This window comes from Coregonus clupeaformis, chromosome 19, assembly GCF_020615455.1.
Source record: "Coregonus clupeaformis isolate EN_2021a chromosome 19, ASM2061545v1, whole genome shotgun sequence".
In the NCBI taxonomy this organism is placed as follows: domain Eukaryota; kingdom Metazoa; phylum Chordata; class Actinopteri; order Salmoniformes; family Salmonidae; genus Coregonus; species Coregonus clupeaformis.
The window spans coordinates 6910938-6929917 of record NC_059210.1 but is presented as its reverse complement, the minus strand read 5'-3'; the positions used below and the strand labels follow the sequence as shown (position 1 = coordinate 6929917).

Genomic DNA, 18980 nt, shown 5'->3' with positions numbered 1-18980 from the left:
ACCCTAACCCCTTTGAATGATCAGTAGATGTAGTGTTCTAACCCTAACCCTTTTGAATGATCAGTAGATGTAGTGTTCTAACCCTAACCCTTTTGAATGATCAGTAAATGTAGTGTTCTAACCCTTTTGAATGATCAGTAGATGTAGTGTTCTAACCCTAACCCTTTTGAATGATCAGTAGATGTAGTGTTCTAACCCTAACCCTTTTGAATGATCAGTAGATGTAGTGTTCTAACCCTAACCCTTTTGAATGATCAGTAGATGTAGTGTTCTAACCCTAACCCTTTTGAATGATCAGTAGATGTAATGTTTGTGATCAGCAATAAGGTGTATTACAGTATAATTGTTTTGATGGTAACCCAGTCTAACTGTGTCCTTTGTTTATCCTATTGAAGGAAAAGTAACTCCACCAACAATCACAAAGACAAGAACCTTCGTCAGAGGAACACAAACTGAGCACATTGGTAAGTGTTTTTTCCACTCTATTGGTAATGCCAAGATAAGGAAATGAAGTGGCAATGATCTGGGGCCGTGTGTATCAAGCATCTGATTCAGGATAGTTTTGCTTTCAGATCACAATGAATAAGATCACATAGACGGGGGGCCTGATCCTAGTTGAGCACTCCTACTCTGAGAAGCTTGATACATACAGTGGGGAAAAAAAGTATTTAGTCAGCCACCAATTGTGCAAGTTTTCCCACTTAAAAAGATGAGAGAGGCCTGTAATTTTCCTCATAGGTACACGTCAACTATGACAGACAAAATGAGGAAAAAAAATCCAGAAAATCACATTGTAGGATTTTTAATGAATTTATTTGCAAATTATGGTGGAAAATAAGTATTTGGTCAATAACAAAAGTTTCTCAATACTTTGTTATATACCCTTTGTTGGCAATGACACAGGTCAAACGTTTTCTGTAAGTCTTCACAAGGTTTTCACACACTGTTGCTGGTATTTTGGCCCATTCCTCCATGCAGATCTCCTCTAGAGCAGTGATGTTTTGGGGCTGTCGCTGGTCAACACAGACTTTCAACTCCCCTCCAAAGATTTTCTATGGGGTTGAGATCTGGAGACTGGCTAGGCCACTCCAGGACCTTGAAATGCTTCTTACGAAGCCACTCCTTCGTTGCCCGGGCGGTGTGTTTGGGATCATTGTCATGCTGAAAGACCCAGCCACGTTTCATCTTCAATGCCCTTGCTGATGGAAGGAGGTTTTCACTCAAAATCTCACGATACATGGCCCCATTTATTCTTTCCTTTACACGGATCAGTCGTCCTGGTCCCTTTGCAGAAAAACAGCCCCAAAGCATGATGTTTCCACCCCCATGCTTCACAGTAGGTGTCACGGTTTCGGCCGAGGCTGCTCCTCCTCCTTGTTCGGGCAGGCTTCGGCGGTCGTCGTCCCCGGAGTACTAGCTGCCACCGTTGTATGTTATCGATGTTTGTTTGGTTTTGTCTTAGTTGTACACCTGTTTCCGTTTAGTGTTAATTATGTGTCCTATAAGTTCCCGTTTTGTTAGTCGTGTGTTTTGTGTAATTGTTCACCGGTCAGCAGGTGCTGTATTGTTTTGCTCCATTGTTTTGGAGAGTTTTCGCACTTGTGTGCGCACTTATTTGTTTTTTGGTGTTTACGCACGGTGTGCGTAATCGCTCGCCTCCGGGCTCTTTTGAGGCCCGTTTGTTATTTCTTGGTCGTCTACTAAAGTGTGTTGGACGAAGCTTCTGTGTCCTGCGCCTGATTCCTGCACCACATCCACATTCAGCTATTCCTGACAGTAGGTATGGTGTTCTTTGGATGCAACTCAGCATTCTTTGTCCTCCAAACACGACGAGTTGAGTTTTTACCAAAAAGTTATATTTTGGTTTCATCTGACCATATGACATTCTCCCAATCCTCTTCTGGATCATCCAAATGCACTCTAGCAAACTTCAGACGTAAAAATGTATGCACACATGACTGTAAGTCGCTTTGGATAAAAGCGTCTGCTAAATGGCATATTATATATATTATATATTCAGACGGGCCTGGACATGTACTGGCTTAAGCAGGGGGACACGTCTGGCACTGCAGGATTTGAGTCCCTGGCGGCGTAGTGTGTTACTGATGGTAGGCTTTGTTACTTTGGTCCCAGCTCTCTGCAGGCCATTCACTAGGTCCCCCCATGTGATTCTGGGATTTTTGCTCACCGTTCTTGTGATCATTTTGACCCCACGGGGTGAGATCTTGCGTGGAGCCCCAGATCGAGGGAGATTATCAGTGGTCTTGTATGTCTTCCATTTCCTAATAATTGCTCCCACAGTTGATTTCTTCAAACCAAGCTGCTTACCTATTGCAGATTCAGTCTTCCCAGCCTGGTGCAGGTCTACAATTTTGTTTCTGGTGTCCTTTGACAGCTCTTTGGTCTTGGCCATAGTGGAGTTTGGAGTGTGACTGTTTGAGGTTGTGGACAGGTGTCTTTTATACTGATAACAAGTTCAAACAGGTGCCATTAATACAGGTAACGAGTGGAGGACAGAGGAGCCTCTTAAAGAAGAAGTTACAGGTCTGTGAGAGCCAGAAATCTTGCTTGTTTGTAGGTGACCAAATACTTATTTTCCACCATAATTTGCAAATAAATTCATTAAAAATCCTACAATGTGATTTTTTTTAATACAATGTGATGTTTTTTTTTCTCAATTTGTCTGTCATAGTTGACGTGTACCTATGATGAAAATTACAGGCCTCTCTCATCTTTTTAAGTGGGAGAACTTGCACAATTGGTGGCTGACTAAATACTTTTTTTCCCCACTGTACCATCCGTTTACCCGGTTGTATGTTGTTAATGTTGTTGTTGTTTACTGTATCATGTAGCTACAGTATGTTATTAATAACCTGTCAATAACCACAAATAGCCACATGTTGTACAGGAGATCAATATTGAAAACAAAGCTAGTTTACTTTATCAATAAGCTGTGACCACATACTGTATCTCGTCAATACCACTGACAGATAGCGGTACACTGAGTGGACAAAACATTAAGAACGCTTGCTCTTTCCACGACAGACTGACCAGGTGAATCCAGGTGAAAGATATGATCCCTTATTGATGTCACTTGTTAAATCCACTTCAATCAGTGTAGATGAAGGGGAGGGGACAGGTTAAAGAAGGATTTTTAAAACGGACAGATTGTTATATATTATAATCGCCCTTGAAAGTGGTGTGCAACTGCCAGGGTTGGGGTCAACTCCATTTCATTAAATCCAGGAAGTAAACTTAATTGACTGAATTGAAATGGAATTATCCCCAACCCTGGTGCCATTACAAACAAAGCAACTTGACCTACACACTAATAACTTGCCTCCTATTTTTCCTTCCACAGATAATAACATATTATACATGTATGTATTGACCATATGAAGGTAACCAGGAGAGGGATCCATAGCAATATGCTAATAAGAATGATGATATCTGCCAATTAAGAATGTAGAGTTGAGGAGGGGGAGGAGCTACTGTAAATGGCTGTATTGTATGACGAGGCATGCCTTCTGATTTGATTATCTATCTATCGTGTGATAAAAAGGTGAAGAATGTGATCAATGAACGTGATCCCATAACATTATGAATGATTTATGAAGTGTCTATGAAGCATTATAACCATTGTTGCTGCATGCAGTTATTGATTGTTGCTGTTTATTGATTGATTGATTGATTATTTATTCTCATCAAAATTCTTATCATTTTCCGTTATTACTAATTCTAAAGTAATGCATGCAAGTTATATTCTGACGTTCTGTTTGGTGCAGACATGACAAGGCTTTTTGGCTTGCGTCCCAAATGGCACCCTATTCCCTATATAGTTCACCCCAAAGGGCTCTGGTCAAAAGTAGTGCACTCTATAGGGCAGGAGTATTCAAATCTTACCATACGAGGTCTGTAGAGCTGCTGGTCTACCTGTTAATGAATCGCACCTAACTGGTGTTCCAGGTCTAAATCAGTCCCTGATTTAAAGGGGAAGAATTTTAAAAAACTAAAAGCAGTGGAACTGGTTTCAAAGTCCAGATTCAAAGTCCTCTGTAGCTCAGCTGGTAGAGCACGGCGCTTGATAACGCCAGGGTAGTGGGTTCGATCCCCGGGACCACCCCATACGTAAAAATGTATGCACGCATGACTGTAAGTCGCTTTGGATAAAAGCGTCTGCTAAATGGCATATTATTATTATATTATATTATTATTTGAATTTGAAGGGTGTGTAGAACAGGTGACCATTTGGGACGCAGCCTTGGTTTAGTTTACTTTAAGAGTCGCTTCATGTTGATAGATAATCACTATTTATTTGTGTTGACTATGAGAAGCTAAAGACTTTGCAATGTAAAAGAAACAACGCCACCAATTATAATCTGGTATGACAGTAAATCTGTACAGTTGATCGTTCTGCTGCGTACCATTTTATAAATTAGGCATTATTTATTCATATTTTATCAGATTATATCCGTTTAACATTTTAGTAAGGGCTTTGCAATGTCCCTGTCTTTTTTGAATTTTATTGAAAATTCCTATATTTAACATGTACTGTATGTATGTATGTATGTATGTATCCAACCACCTTATATAACCACACATGTACTAATATGAAGGATATTCATTCATTAGATTCACTTAAATGTAGAAAAATAATGGGAATTAAAAAAATCTGTATAAACTTTAATTTAGTATGTAATTGTACAACTCCTAATCCTTCTAACTACTGCTTTTGACTGAACTAAAGTATGTGTATTGTGTATAGCATGGTTATTATCCTATGCAATAATAATCAATATTGATATTCATATATACAAATCCCTCTTAGCAGCTTTTAGATTCTGTGTGTTGATCAATAATCATCTTTAGAGCATTGATAGATAGCGTACTGGACAGCTGTATGTTGATCAATTATCATCTTTAGAGCATTGATAGATAGCGTACTGGATCTATAATCATCTTTAGAGCATTGATAGATAGCGTACTGGATCTATAATCATCTTTAGAGCATTGATAGATAGCGTACTGGATCTATAATCATCTTTAGAGCATTGATAGATAGCGTACTGGATCTATAATCATCTTTAGAGCATTGATAGATAGCGTACTGGATCTATAATCATCTTTAGAGCATTGATAGATAGCGTACTGGATCTATAATCATCTTTAGAGCATTGATAGATTAGCGTACTGGATCTATAATCATCTTTAGAGCATTGATAGATAGCGTACTGAACAGCTGTATGTTGATCTCTATAGATAATAATGTTGTACAGTAGATCTAGAAGTTGGAGCTAGAGAGGAGTCAGTGCAACAACAGGACCTATGTTATGTAGGTCAAGATTGACACTTGTAAAGCAATCCCAAAATCAATCCCAAGTCATTTTTAAGAATAAAATACCTAAAAAAAAGAAATGGTTTTGTTTCAGTCGATGACTTGATTTTCATCTGTTTCCAAGCTTGCAATCACACGCACTAATGCACGTGCACACACACACACACACACACACACACACACACACACACACACACACACACACACACACACACACACACACACACACACACACACACACACACACACATACTCTTCACAACCAGCAGACAGGCATGGGCTGTAAACATTCAGCTGTCTTCTTTAGTGTTTCATGTGAAAACAGCACCACCTAGTGGTCACATGAGGAGCCGACAATCCTCTTTGAGAAATAAGCTACAGGTAGTTATTTAGTGGTTGATGCAGGGGAAAAGCCTACCGGTAAATAAAGCTAAAAACCTCCCAAGAGAAGATTTAGTTGTTGATTACATGTAAATTACTGTTGTGTCCCACTACTGCAATGACCTGAGGGCACGGGATAGGTGAAAGCAACATGGTGGACACCAATTGTGGAATGAGGTTTCCACCACTCCAGTTCTGTTGACCTCAGTGGCAAAATGCAGATGATGGACTGGAGATGAGGACAGTTAGGATGCTACTTTAGACGACGGGGACACACTTAGATTTGAGAAGCAGTGTGTGTGTGTACGGTGTGTGTACTGTGTGTGTGTGTGTGTGTACGGTGTGTGTGTGTGTACGGTGTGTGTACTGTGTGTGTGTGTGTGTGTACGGTGTGTGTGTGTGTGTGTGTGTACGGTGTGTGTACTGTGTGCGTGTGTGTGTGTGTACGGTGTGTGTGTATGTACGGTGTGTGTGTGTACAGTGTGTGTACCGGGTATGTGTGTGTGTGTGTGTGTGTATGTACGGTGTGTGTACCGGGTATGTGTGTGTGTGTGTGTGTGTGACTGTGCGCCACTTTAATTTCTCCACCATCAGGCTGACAATTCTCTCTGTTTTAGGATAAATCCAGAAATCTTCCATCCAGACCAAATGGCAGAAGCACAACTGAAGGGGGCACTGTTGTCCTATATATGGAGTCAGCTATCTGCCAGAACCATGTATCCCATATAGGGAGTCAGCTATCTGCCAGAACCATGTATCCCATATATGGAGTCAGCTATCTGCCAGAACCATGTATCCCATATAGGGAGTCAGCTATCTGCCAGAACCATGTATCCCATATATAGGGAGTCAGCTATCTGCCAGAACCATGTATCCCATATAGGTAGTCAGCTATCTGCCAGAACCATGTATCCCATATATGGAGTCAGCTATCTGCCAGAACCATGTATCCCATATATGGAGTCAGCTATCTGCCAGAACCATGTATCCCATATAGGGAGTCAGCTATCTGCCAGAACCATGTATCCCATATATAGGGAGTCAGCTATCTGCCAGAACCATGTATCCCATATATGGAGTCAGCTATCTGCCAGAACCATGTATCCCATATATGGAGTCAGCTATCTGCCAGAACCATGTATCCCATATAGGGAGTCAGCTATCTGCCAGAACCATGTATCCCATATAGGGAGTCAGCTATCTGCCAGAACCATGTATCCCATATATGGAGTCAGCTATCTGCCAGAACCATGTATCCCATATATGGAGTCAGCTATCTGCCAGAACCATTTAATTCAACAGGGCACAACATCTGGACTGAGGTTGTCACACAGTGGTCGGAACATCACAGATGTTATAATGGACACACACACACACACACACACACACACACACTCAATCACACTCAATCACACACACTGGAGAGAAAAGCATAGCTAGGCAAATCTGATTTGTAATTAAGGAGTACCAGTTAGTTTATTCAAAGATACAAAATATTGTTTTCAGTAAATAAATTAACATTTATTAGACGGATGCACACACACACACACAGCACCAATGCAATGACTATCAGACTGTGAGAGACCATAATAACAGAAGCAGTAGGTGGAAAGTTACTCTCTCTGCCCCTTAAAGCCAATTCAGCAAACAAAGCCTTTGGTTGTATCCTAAATGGGTACCCTATTCCCTATATAGTGCACTATGGTCCATTGGGCTCTGGTCAAAAATAGTGCACTATATAGGGAGCCATTTGGGACAGTCACTTTGTCTGCAATGAGATCATCAGGGATAACACTGCCGCGGTCTCTTACATAGTCATTTAGCAGACGCTCTTATCCAGAACGATTTACAGTTAGTGAGTGCATACATTTTCATTTTAGTCATTTAGTAGATGCTCTTATCCAGAGCGACTTACAGTTAGTGAGTGCATACATTTTTCATACTGGCTCCCCCGTGGGAATCGAACCCACAACCCTGGCGTTGCAAGCTTCATGCTCTACCAACTGAGCTACAGGAGGCCTTCAGTGCGCTCAGTGCTCTCAGTTTATAGTAATCTTTATCAGGGAATAGGGTGCCATTTGGGAGACAGTCATTGTCTTTCTGTATGACCAGCACAGTTGGATACATTTCATTTCAATTCAGGAAGTAAACGGAAATGCCAATTCCAGTTTTTCTCATTGCTTTTCAGCTTTCCTCCCAAACAGACAGAAATAAATTGAATTGACCCCAAACCTTCTGACCAGTAGATGTTATCTCCACCCTTGGCACCATTTTCAGGATTTCAAACCAATGAAAGTGCAGTGTGAATACATTGTTACTTGAATAACGAGAAATATAGTAATATTGGCATAACTGTTTGATCGTTTATTTGTGCATGTCATTGACCCATCAATTAGCCCAGGTAAATAACAAAAGTTCGGGTATGAACCAGTATGACTTTGTGTGTGTGCAGCCTATAATTTCTCATTTACCACGAACAAGTAAATCATCAATAGTCTATCAGGGAGTTTTAAAATCACATCCTCTTATCGTCCAGCCTGACTCCTGCTGGCCTGGGATGCTGAGAGCAGCGCTCCTATGGCAACCCGATAGATTAGCCCCATTAAAACCCACTTTGTTAGAGAACACTACTGCAATGGAATCGGCCCCCAGCAGCAGCCAGCGGTCTTTGAATGCAAGCTGGTGAGGACTGACTGACTGACTGACTGACTGCGTGGAAGGCTGCCTGTCATCATTTTCCTATTGACAGCCAGCTAGCCAGGGCTCTACTGTCTGGTGAGGAGAATCAGGAGAGAGAGGAGATCATGCTTTGTCATTAGAAGACCTCAGACACACAAGCCAGCCAGCATCCTTCCTCACACTGCCTCCGACTGGCACGTCAGATAATTAGCGCAGACAGCATGCAGACAGCATCAGCATCAGCACCGCGATGTGTTGTCATCTAGGCGACTACACTCTGATTAAGGAATACCTTGATAGCTGAATGTCATTCATTGAGTTCCCGTACATGTAGGCCTATCCGTAATATGACCGTCGCGTCGAAGCGGTATGAACTGTTGCAACCGGGAGCAGGCAGCAGCACATTTCAAGTACCAAGTAAGATTCGAGTTATCCCTGTTCTGCTGCAGATGCGCTGTCACTACTTTCGGAATCCTGCGCCGTTTGAGTTGATGAAATACATGTTTTGGAATCATCATAGCTTGTATATTTTTGTTTCTTTGTCCAACACGTTTTTCTCGTAGCCCAGGCTAGTGCGTGCCTGTCGCATCTTTTCATAAATACCATTATAATGGATAGGTTTAATTCTTCCATGCGCAAAAGGCTGTACAGCTTGCCGCAAAACATTGGCCAAAAAGGCTCTGTGTCTGTGATGGTTGACGACGGAGGAGAATACGGTGGTGGCGACAAGGACACCAAGAAGAAAAGTACCGGTATAAGGCTGAAGTCTCTCCCTCCTCCTGGACCTTCATCCCCCACCAGCAGCTGGAAGAGCAACGGGGACGGGGACCCCAAGAGCGGAACCGCCGGAGACTTGGAAACGTACGTTGCCATCAAGAACAACTTGAATGGGGACTGTCGTCTGGTCAGAGGTAGCCTTTCCTCCATCACTGGTCGACACACTCTTGGGTCAGATCTAGCTGAGCAGCAGAGGCTGATCTCCGAGGCAGACGCCGGTGCTAACAAGGAGAGTTACCCCGGAGGAGAGACTGGTCTGAGGGGCGAGCAGGGAGCGCAGGGTGCCGGTGGTCGCGGTGCTGGCGCACATCGCCGATCGTCCGTCTTCGATCAGTCCACTTTCATCAACTTAGAAGGAACCGAACCGATCATGCCAGACGAAGCAGAGCAGTTGTACCGGGTGGGCTTCATGCACCGGCAGTTCGGGGCGATGCTTCAACCGGGAGTCAACAAGTTCTCTCTGAGAATGTTGGGGAGCGAGAGGGCGGTGGAGCACGAGAGAGAACGGGTCAAGTCTGCAGGATTCTGGATCATTCACCCATACAGTGATTTTAGGTAATTATCGTTCAGAGGATCTTTATCAGTCATTAATTAAGTACTGAATAGTTTGATTGAAACCAGACAAGTGTCTGGTTAGACAAGTTATAGGCCTCTCATAGTTGTCATACCCTCTCCAACTAATTGTTATGATAATAGCATTGTTAACAGCTCACCACGTGTAAACTCAGCTTTCCAGTAACAATATGAAGACACACGTTTGTGGTCATCCTTGGTGTTATCTTAGTGTTGCACAGGGTACAGTGGCCAAAGCTAGGCTGTTTGAGATGGTGTCAGCTGATGAAACCAGTATGAGTCAAGACTCTTTCTGGTTTTCAATTGAACTCAATGCACCTATTGGCTCTTGTCTAAAGTAAAGGTCAAACATAGATGCCGGTCCAATTTAAATGCCGTTTTTAGATTTGACTACTGGCATGCATATTCATTTTGCAGTTCCAGGCATATTCATAGCCGACTAATACTGCTGGCACTGATGTTTTAGGCTCAGGGTTTTCTGGCTCAATAAGGATATTGGCATTTGGCCACAAATTGTGAAGGCCTGTATGTGTGTGCGGAGAGAGATCCTGTCCCACAACTGTTTCATTTCATACCTACAACACAGAAACAAGTGTGTTCGTTCCATCAGTCCATCTTTTCATCACCACACCACATAAAATTGTTTTCTCGTATCATTCTAACCTTGTTCTCTCTCTCTGCTCTCACATCAGGACATGTCCACTGTCCTGACCTGTTGTCTTATCCTCCTATCCTGATGTGTCAGTGTTTTTTTTCCCCCACTCATCTGAATTACACTTTTTTTTTTTTTTTCATTTAGTGAGGCCATGGGATTACAGAGAGAGAGAGAGAGTGCAGCAGGCCGGCCGCTATGAGCTAGGTCGGGGCTTTTTGAAATGGGGTAATCAAAATAGGGTAACATGACCATTCAAGATATTAGAAGCACACATCAGGCGGGATTATGACAACACAATTAGTCTAATGGGAGGGTGTTTGGAGGGGGAGGACAGGGGAAGGTAGGGGGAGAGAGGAGGAGTGGGGGGAGGACAGGGGAAGGTAGGGGGAGAGAGGAGGAGTGGAGGGGGACAGGGGAAGGTAGGGGGAGAGAGGAGGAGTGGGGGAGGACAGGGGAAGGTAGGGGGAGAGAGGAGGAGTGGAGGGGAGGACAGGGGAAGGTAGGGGGAGAGAGGAGGAGTGGAGGGGGGACAGGGAAGGTAGGGGAGAGAGGAGGAGTGGAGGGAGGACAGGGGAAGGTAGGGGGAGAGAGGAGGAGTGGAGGGAGGACAGGGGAAGGTAGGGGGAGAGAGGAGGAGTGGGGGGAGGACAGGGGAAGGTAGGGGGAGAGAGGAGGAGTGGAGGGGAGGACAGGGGAAGGTAGGGGAGAGAGGAGGAGTGGAGGGGGGACAGGGGAAGGTAGGGGGGAGAGGAGGAGTGGAGGGGGACAGGGGAAGGTAGGGGGAGAGAGAGGAGGAGTGTGGGGGAGGACAGGGGAAGGTAGGGGGGAGAGAGGAGGAGTGGAGGGAGGACAGGGGAAGGTAGGGGGAGAGGAGGAGTGGAGGGGAGGACAGGGGAAGGTAGGGGGAGAGAGGAGGAGTGGAGGGGGGACAGGGGAAGGTAGGGGGAGAGAGGAGGAGTGGGGGGAGGACAGGGGAAGGTAGGGGGAGAGAGGAGGAGTGGAGGGGGGACAGGGGAAGGTAGGGGGAGAGAGGAGGAGTGGAGGGGGGGGACAGGGGAAGGTAGGGGGAGAGAGGAGGAGTGGAGGGGGGGACAGGGGAAGGTAGGGGAGAGAGGAGGAGTGGAGGGGGGGGGACAGGGGAAGGTAGGGGGAGAGAGGAGGAGTGGAGGGGGGACAGGGGAAGGTAGGGGGAGAGAGGAGGAGTGGAGGGGGGACAGGGAAGGTAGGGGGAGAGAGGAGGAGTGGAGGGGAGGACAGGGGAAGGTAGGGGGAGAGAGGAGGAGTGGAGGGAGGACAGGGGAAGGTAGGGGGAGAGGAGGAGTGGAGGGGGAGGACAGGGGAAGGTAGGGGGAGAGAGGAGGAGTGGAGGGGGGGACAGGGGAAGGTAGGGGGAGAGAGGAGGAGTGGGGGGAGGACAGGGGAAGGTAGGGGGAGAGAGGAGGAGTGGAGGGGGGACAGGGGAAGGTAGGGGGAGAGAGGAGGAGTGGAGGGGGGGGCAGGGGAAGGTGGGGGGAGAGAGGAGGAGTGGAGGGGAGGACAGGAGAAGGTAGGGGGAGAGAGGAGGAGTGGAGGACAGGGGAAGGTAGGGGGAGAGAGGAGGAGTGGAGGACAGGGGAAGGTAGGGGGAGAGAGGAGGAGTGGAGGGGGACAGGGGAAGGTAGGGGGAGAGAGGAGGAGTGGAGGGGGGACAGGGGAAGGTAGGGGGAGAGAGGAGGAGTGGAGGGGAGGACAGGGGAAGGTAGGGGGAGAGAGGAGGAGTGGAGGACAGGGGAAGGTAGGGGGAGAGAGGAGGAGTGGAGGGGGGACAGGGGAAGGTAGGGGGAGAGAGGAGGAGTGGAGGGGGGACAGGGGAAGGTAGGGGGAGAGAGGAGGAGTGGAGGGGGGACAGGGGAAGGTAGGGGGAGAGAGGAGGAGTGGAGGGGAGAACAGGGGAAGGTTACCAATGCTTTCTCAGGATGGAAGAGGAGTTAGTAACAGTGGTGATGAAGCTACATGTATCTGAGCAGAAGTTGTGTCTGTAACTAACTGTGACGATAATCTAAAAGAACCTTTTGAAATACTGATATTGGGAACTCTCATATGTTTAATGTTATGAGGGATGTGCGTCTTTCCCTTTCAAGATGGTTCGATACGTATCTAGATACATGTGCTCAGATACGACACAGGAACGATACGTTTTAGTTTGAAACGAACCTGTTGCGATTCGGTTCAATGCGATACAATTCGATGCACTAACATTTGTTGCATAAACATTTATTTTCCATTTTTCTACCATTAAAATCTGGTGCTGATGGAGCTCCTGACCTGGTCATCTCTGAGCTGGTCCTCTCTGACCTGGTCCTCTCTGACCTGGTCCTCTCTGACCTGCTCCTCTCTGAGCTGGTCCTCTCTGACCTGGTCCTCTCTGACCTGGTCCTCTCTGACCTGGTCCTCTCTGACCTGGTCCTCTCTGACCTGGTCCTCTCTGACCTGGTCCTCTCTGACCTGGTCCTCTCTGACCTGCTCCTCTCTGACCTGGTCCTCTCTGACCTGGTCCTCTCTGACCTGGTCCTCTCTGACCTGGTCCTCTCTGACCTGGATCAGTCGGAGCTGACTTCTGTGTGTGTGTGTATGTATGTGTGTGTATGTGAGTGTGTGTGTGCGTGCGTGCGTGTGTGTGTGTGTGTAAATTATGTATGACTCTAATCGGTCTCTAGTTATGACGAACAGTAGCCTATATTGGCAGCATTGGCCATATCCCCGGCCAGTGCACGCATATTCACTGTCTTTATCATTTGGATCAGTACCTCTGGAAAAAAAAAATTGGGGGGGGGGAATAATTTCCTCGTCCAGGCTAGATGGACGTCATATTGTACAATTTGTGTCTCGCCTTCATGGCTTCATTGTTGCATTCAAGACAAGGTTGTTTTTACTGATCTGTTTGTCAGCAGAGTAGGCTACTAATTTGTGTTGTATTAAAAAAATATGTTGCTTATGTCTCCAGTTATATAAAGTGAAGAAGAATTGCATGAAATGTGTTTGTAAAAGGCCCGTGCAAAGAAAGGAGAAGCAACGTCTCTGATTAGTCCCACTCTATGTCACTACCCGCAGAGGGCATGCATTGTTCACAACTGTCTGTTTTGCTAACCAACAGTGTATTCGGAAAGTATTCAGACCCCTTGACTTTTTTCCACATTTTGTTATGTTACAGCCTTATTCTAAAATGGATTAAATACACACAATACCTCATAATGACAAAGCAAAAAACAGATTTGTAGAATTTGTATAAAAATGTATTACAAATAAAAAAACTGAAATATCACATTTACATAAGTATTCAGACCCTTTACTCAGTACTTTGTTGAAGCACCTTTGGCAGCGATTACAGCCTCGAGTCTTTACATTTACATTTTAGTCATTTAGCAGACACTCTTATCCTGTGCGACTTACAGTTTAGTGAGTGCATACATTTTTAATACTGTCTTCTTGGGTATGACGCTATAAGCTTGGCACACCTGTATTTGGGGAGTTTCTCCCATTCTTCTCTGCAGATCCTCTCAAGCTCTGTCAGGTTGGATGGGGAGCGTCGCTGCACAGCTATTTTCAGGTCTCTCCAGAGATATTAGATTGGGTTCAAGTCCGGGCTCTGGCTGGGCCACTCAAGGACATTCAGAGTCTTGTCCCGAAGCCGCTCCTGCGTTGTCTTGGCTGTGTGCTTAGGGTCATTGTCCTGTTGGAAGGTGAACCTTCGCCCCAGTTGAGGTCCTGAGCGCCCTGGAGCAGGTTTTCATCAAGGATCTCTCTGTACTTTGCTCCGTTCATCTTTCCCTCGATCCTGACTAGTCTCCCAGTCCCTGCCGCTGAAAAACATCCCCACAGCATGATTCTGCCACCACCATGCTTCACCGTAGGGATGCTGCCAGGTTTCCTCTAGACGTGACGCTTGGCATTCAGGCCAAAGAGTTCAATCTTGGTTTCATCAGACCAAAGAATCTTGTTTCTCATGGTCTGAGTGTCCTTTAAGTGCCTTTTGGCAAACTCCAGGCGGGCTGTCATGTGCCTTTTACTGAGGAGTGGCTTCCCTCTGGCCAGTCTACCGAAAAGGCCTGATTGGTGGAGTGCTGCAGAGATGGTTGTCCTTCTGGAAGGTTCTCCCATCTCCACAGAGGAACTCTAGAGCTCCGTCAGAGTGACCATCGGGTTCTTGGTCACCTCCCTGACCAAGGCCCTTCTCCCCCGGTTGCTCAGTTTGGCCAGGCGGCCAGCTCTAGGAAGAGTCTTGGTGGTTCCAAACTTCTTCCATTTAAGAATGATGGAGGCCACTGTGTTATTGGGGACCTTCAATGCTGCAGAACTTTTTTGGTACCCTTCCCCAGATCTGTGCCTTAACACAATCCTGTCTCGGAGCTCTACGGACAATTCCTTCAACCTCATGGCTTGGTTCTTGCTCTGGCATGCACTGTCACCTGGGACCTTAAATAGACAGGTGTGTGTCTTTCCAAATCATGTCCAATCAATTGAATTTACCACAGGTGGACTCCAATCAAGTTGTAGAAACATCTCAAGGATGATCAATGGAAGCAGGATGCACCTGAGCTCAATATCGAGTCTCATAGCAAAGGGTCTGAAATATTTATGTAAATAAGGTATTTATGTTTTTAATTTGTAATACATTTGAAACAGCTTCCCCAAAGATGAAACTCACGCACAGCCTATGGATGTCTGCATTTGAAGTCGGCCTTGTTGTGACTTGATAGCATGTATTATGCATATATGTCACGTTGCACTGTTCCTTTCCACAAGTAAATGAGTCCATTTATGAGTCCATTTATGAGTCCATTTATGAGTCCATTTATGATGAGGTTGAGAAGTGGTTGACACTGTATATGCCGTTCCACAGGCCTTTAAACCTGATATAGCGGTGATAATTATATAATGGCTAATGGGTAATTTTTGTTTTGTTTTTGCTGTTCTCCGAATATCATTTTAGATTTGTTTAATTGCGTAGAAATGCAGTAAATGAGCTTTAAAAAAATTAGTTGGAGGGGTTGATCAATTTTTTGTTAGGACAAATCAAGTCTGACATTTTAAAGTGGAAATTACAAATTTTACACGCCTTTTTAAACCTCGAAAACACTGCAAGTTTGCATTTCCTGCCGTGCAGGTAATTTTTCCTGCTACAACAGGGTGATCAAATTAAGATTACCATCACTTTATTGGTCAATTGCACACAATGTCCGTGAGATAAATTAAGATCCTACATCTGTACAAAGAGAAGCATAGAATGAATGGCACCTTCTGTAAACATGACTCAATAGATACCCCAAGCTTCCTTCTACAGATCTGTAGACACTACTAGGCAATTCAAGTGAATGCATGATGATGTGTGGAGCTTAGATCCCCCTCTCTCTCTCTCTCTCTCTCTCTCTCGCTCTCTCTCTCTCTCTCTCTCTCTCTCTCTCTCTCTCTCTCTCTCTCTCTCTCTCTCTCTCTCTCTCTCTCTCTCTCTCTCTCTCTCTCTCTCTCTCTCTCTCTCTCTCTCCTCTCTCCCTCTCTCTCTCTCTCTCTCTCTCTCTCTCTCTCTCTCTCTCTCTCTCTATCTCTCCCTCTCTCTCTCTCTCTCTCTTTCTCTCTCTCTCTCTCTCTCTCTCTCTCTCTCTCTCTCTCTCTCTCTCTCTCTCTCTCTCTCTCTCTCTCTCTCTCTCTCTCTCTCTCTCTCTCTCTCTCTCTCTCTCTCTCTCTCTCTCTCTCTCTCTCTCTCTCTCTCTCTCTCTCTCTCTCTCTCTCTCTCTCTGTTCTATCCGCTAGTAGAGAACAGAACAGATAAGTATCCAGTCCAGTTATGATCCCTCGTTCAGCTGTCTGTCCTTTTCCGCCATTTTAAGCCACTTTGTTTTCACTTTGCCCGGAACTCTCCTCTCGGGCCTCTCCTGTGCTCTCTGACCTCTCTCCACCCGACCCAAATAACAATCCACCCCCGGGACCAAAAAAGAGAGAAAGAAAAGCTTACAATGCTTCCATTCTGCCTGTTTGCCCTGTTTGCTGACAGTGTCAGATAAAGAAGGAGAATGCCCACTAGACTCGAGCATGGTGCTAGCAACACCAGGGTTGTGGGTTCAATTCACATGTGGGCCACATAATACTGAATACCGTATGTCAGTGTTGACAGTTCTGTAAGTTGCTTTTGATAAAGGTGTCTGCTGACTGACCATTATGTTATTATTGCAGTATTATTATTTACTGAAGGCATCAGATTGGGAAGGTGGATGTTGAGTGTCCAACAGGGCTGGTGGTTCTAGGTGGGCAGCAGGTGGATGTTGAGTGTCCAACAGGGCTGGTGGTTCTAGGTGGGCAGCAGGTGGATGTAGAGTGTCCAACAGGGCTGGTGGTTCTAGGTGGGCAGCAGGTGGATGTGGAGTGTCCAACAGGACTAGGGGTTCTAGGTGGGCAGCAGGTGGATGTGGAGTGTCCAACAGGGCTGGTGGTTCTAGGTGGGCAGCAGGTGGATGTGGAGTGTCCAACAGGGCTAGGGGTTCTAGGTGGGCAGCAGGTGGATGTAGAGTGTCCAACAGGGCTGGTGGTTCTAGGTGGGCAGCAGGTGGATGTGGAGTGTCCAACAGGGCTAGGGGTTCTAGGTGGGCAGCAGGTGGATGTGGAGTGTCCAACAGGGCTGGTGGTTCTAGGTGGGCAGCAGGTGGATGTTGAGTGTCCAACAGGACTAGGGGTTCTAGGTGGGCAGCAGGTGGATGTGGAGTGTCCAACAGGGCTGGTGGTTCTAGGTGGGCAGCAGGTGGATGTAGAGTGTCCAACAGGGCTGGTGGTTCTAGGTGGGCAGCAGGTGGGTGTTGAGTGTCCAACAGGGCTGGTGGTTCTAGGTGGGCAGCAGGTGGATGTGGAGTGTCCAACAGGGCTGGGCTCAATTCCATTTTAATTCAGGAAGAATTCCAACTCCATTTTTTCTCCATGCTTTTCAATTAGAATTTAGAATTACAATTAGAATGTTCAGTATAGTTCCTGAATTTGAATGGAATTAATCCCTAACCATACTTCCAACCTAGAACCCCTATCTCTGGTGAAATGGCCCTATCCCTGGTTGTCAGTGAAGTGGTGGCTGGTTTAGAGACTAGGGAGAGGAGGGCAGGTTCTGCACAGTCAGGTCAGCTGATGCTGTGCTGATGTGACCATACGTGTCGTGGGCAGTAAAGTACTGTCTGTTTTTTGGGCCGGCCGACCAGCTGTTCATTCCTGTCCTGTAAGAGCAGCAGCGACAGGCAGAGAGCAGTCAGCGACAGGCAGAGAGCAGTCAGCGACAGGCAGAGAGCAGTCAGCGACAGGCAGAGAGCAGTCAGCGACAGGCAGAGAGCAGTCAGCGACAGGCAGAGAGCAGTCAGCGACAGGCAGAGAGCAGTTAGCGACAGGCAGAGAGCAGTCAGCAACAGGCAGAGAGCAGTCAGCGACAGGCAGAGAGCAGTCAGCGGCAGCCAGAGAGCAGTCAGCGACAGGCAGAGAGCAGTCAGCGACAGGCAGAGAGCAGTCAGCGACAGGCAGAGAGCAGAGAGGTTAAAGGGGCAATCCAGGATTGGGACATCCATTTCTTGACTATCAAATGAATTATATACTGTATAGCCATTGATTGTTGAAGAATGTAACGTATAAATGCCTCATTTTTTCCATGCCTTATTTTTACTCCATTGTTTGTTAACACTGTATAGCTTCAAAACATGTTTGAAAACTATAATTTTGATCTCATGGATGGTCAGTCCTTTCATCCATAGCGCTGTCTATTTGTATTTGTATTTATTATGGATCATCCGCATTAGTTCCTGCCAAGGCAGCAGCTACTCTTCCTGGGGTTTATTATGGATCCCCATTAGTTCCTGCCAAGGCAGCAGCTACTCTTCCTGGGGTTTATTATGGATCCCCATTAGTTCCTGCCAAGGCAGCAGCTACTCTTCCTGGGGTTTATTATGGATCCCCATTAGTTCCTGCCAAGGCAGCAGCTACTCTTCCTGGGGTCCAAACACATTAAGGCACTTACATTACATATAAAACAAAATATAAAACAGTACATCATATAACACTGTCACACCACTACATATCTACAACACAACATTTAAAAAATACCACCATACAACAATATTACAATGTACGTGTGTGTAGAGTGCGTGTGGTAGCGTGTGGTAGCGTGTGGTAGCGTGTGGTAGCGTGTTTGTGCGTGTGCATGTGCCTGTCTCTTCACAGTCTGCGTTGTTCTATAAGGTGTAGTTTTTTAAATCTGAAGTCTTTTTAACATTTGTTTCCTGTGAAATAGCATTGTATCTGGTAAACGCATTTTTCCCCAAAAAGTTTACTAAGGGTTTGTAGCAGGCTGATTGGCCGGCTGTTTGAGCCAGTAAAGGGTGCTTTGCTATTCTTGGGTAGCGGAATGACTTTTGCTTCCCTCCAGGCCTGAGGACACACACTTTTCTGTAAGCTTACATTTACATTTTACAATACTTGTCTTTCATAATTGGGTCAGATATGAATGGATGTGCAGGTTCAGAGTTTGTTGTTGGTATGTCAGGCCTAAGTTTGCTAATCTCGCCATTGAAAAAATCATTA

At 45.7% G+C, this 18980-nt stretch overlaps 2 protein-coding genes and 1 non-coding gene across 5 annotated transcripts in view; 2 read left to right on the top strand and 1 right to left on the bottom strand.

Moving 5' to 3' along the window:
* Window positions 1-3401, top strand: part of LOC121531574 (neuroplastin-like) — a 63673-nt gene extending 60272 nt beyond the window's left edge. For all 3 annotated transcript variants that reach the window (XM_041836849.1, XM_041836848.1, XM_041836846.1), the window contains 2 exons: window positions 396-464; window positions 3362-3401. In XM_041836849.1, the coding sequence (XP_041692783.1) occupies window positions 396-456 (61 nt within the window). In that variant the 3' untranslated portion in view covers window positions 457-464; window positions 3362-3401. The remainder of the gene's footprint in view (window positions 1-395; window positions 465-3361) is intronic.
* Window positions 3402-7659: 4258 nt separating this feature from the next.
* trnac-gca lies at window positions 7660-7736 on the bottom strand. Its single transcript has one exon. It is a non-coding gene; the product is annotated as a tRNA-Cys (tRNA).
* A 1350-nt stretch (window positions 7737-9086) lies between these two features.
* LOC121531470 (potassium/sodium hyperpolarization-activated cyclic nucleotide-gated channel 1-like) overlaps window positions 9087-18980 on the top strand; it is a 52863-nt gene continuing 42969 nt past the window's right edge. The window contains exon 1 of the mRNA XM_041836706.1: window positions 9087-9727. Coding sequence (XP_041692640.1) covers window positions 9087-9727 — 641 coding nt within the window. The remainder of the gene's footprint in view (window positions 9728-18980) is intronic.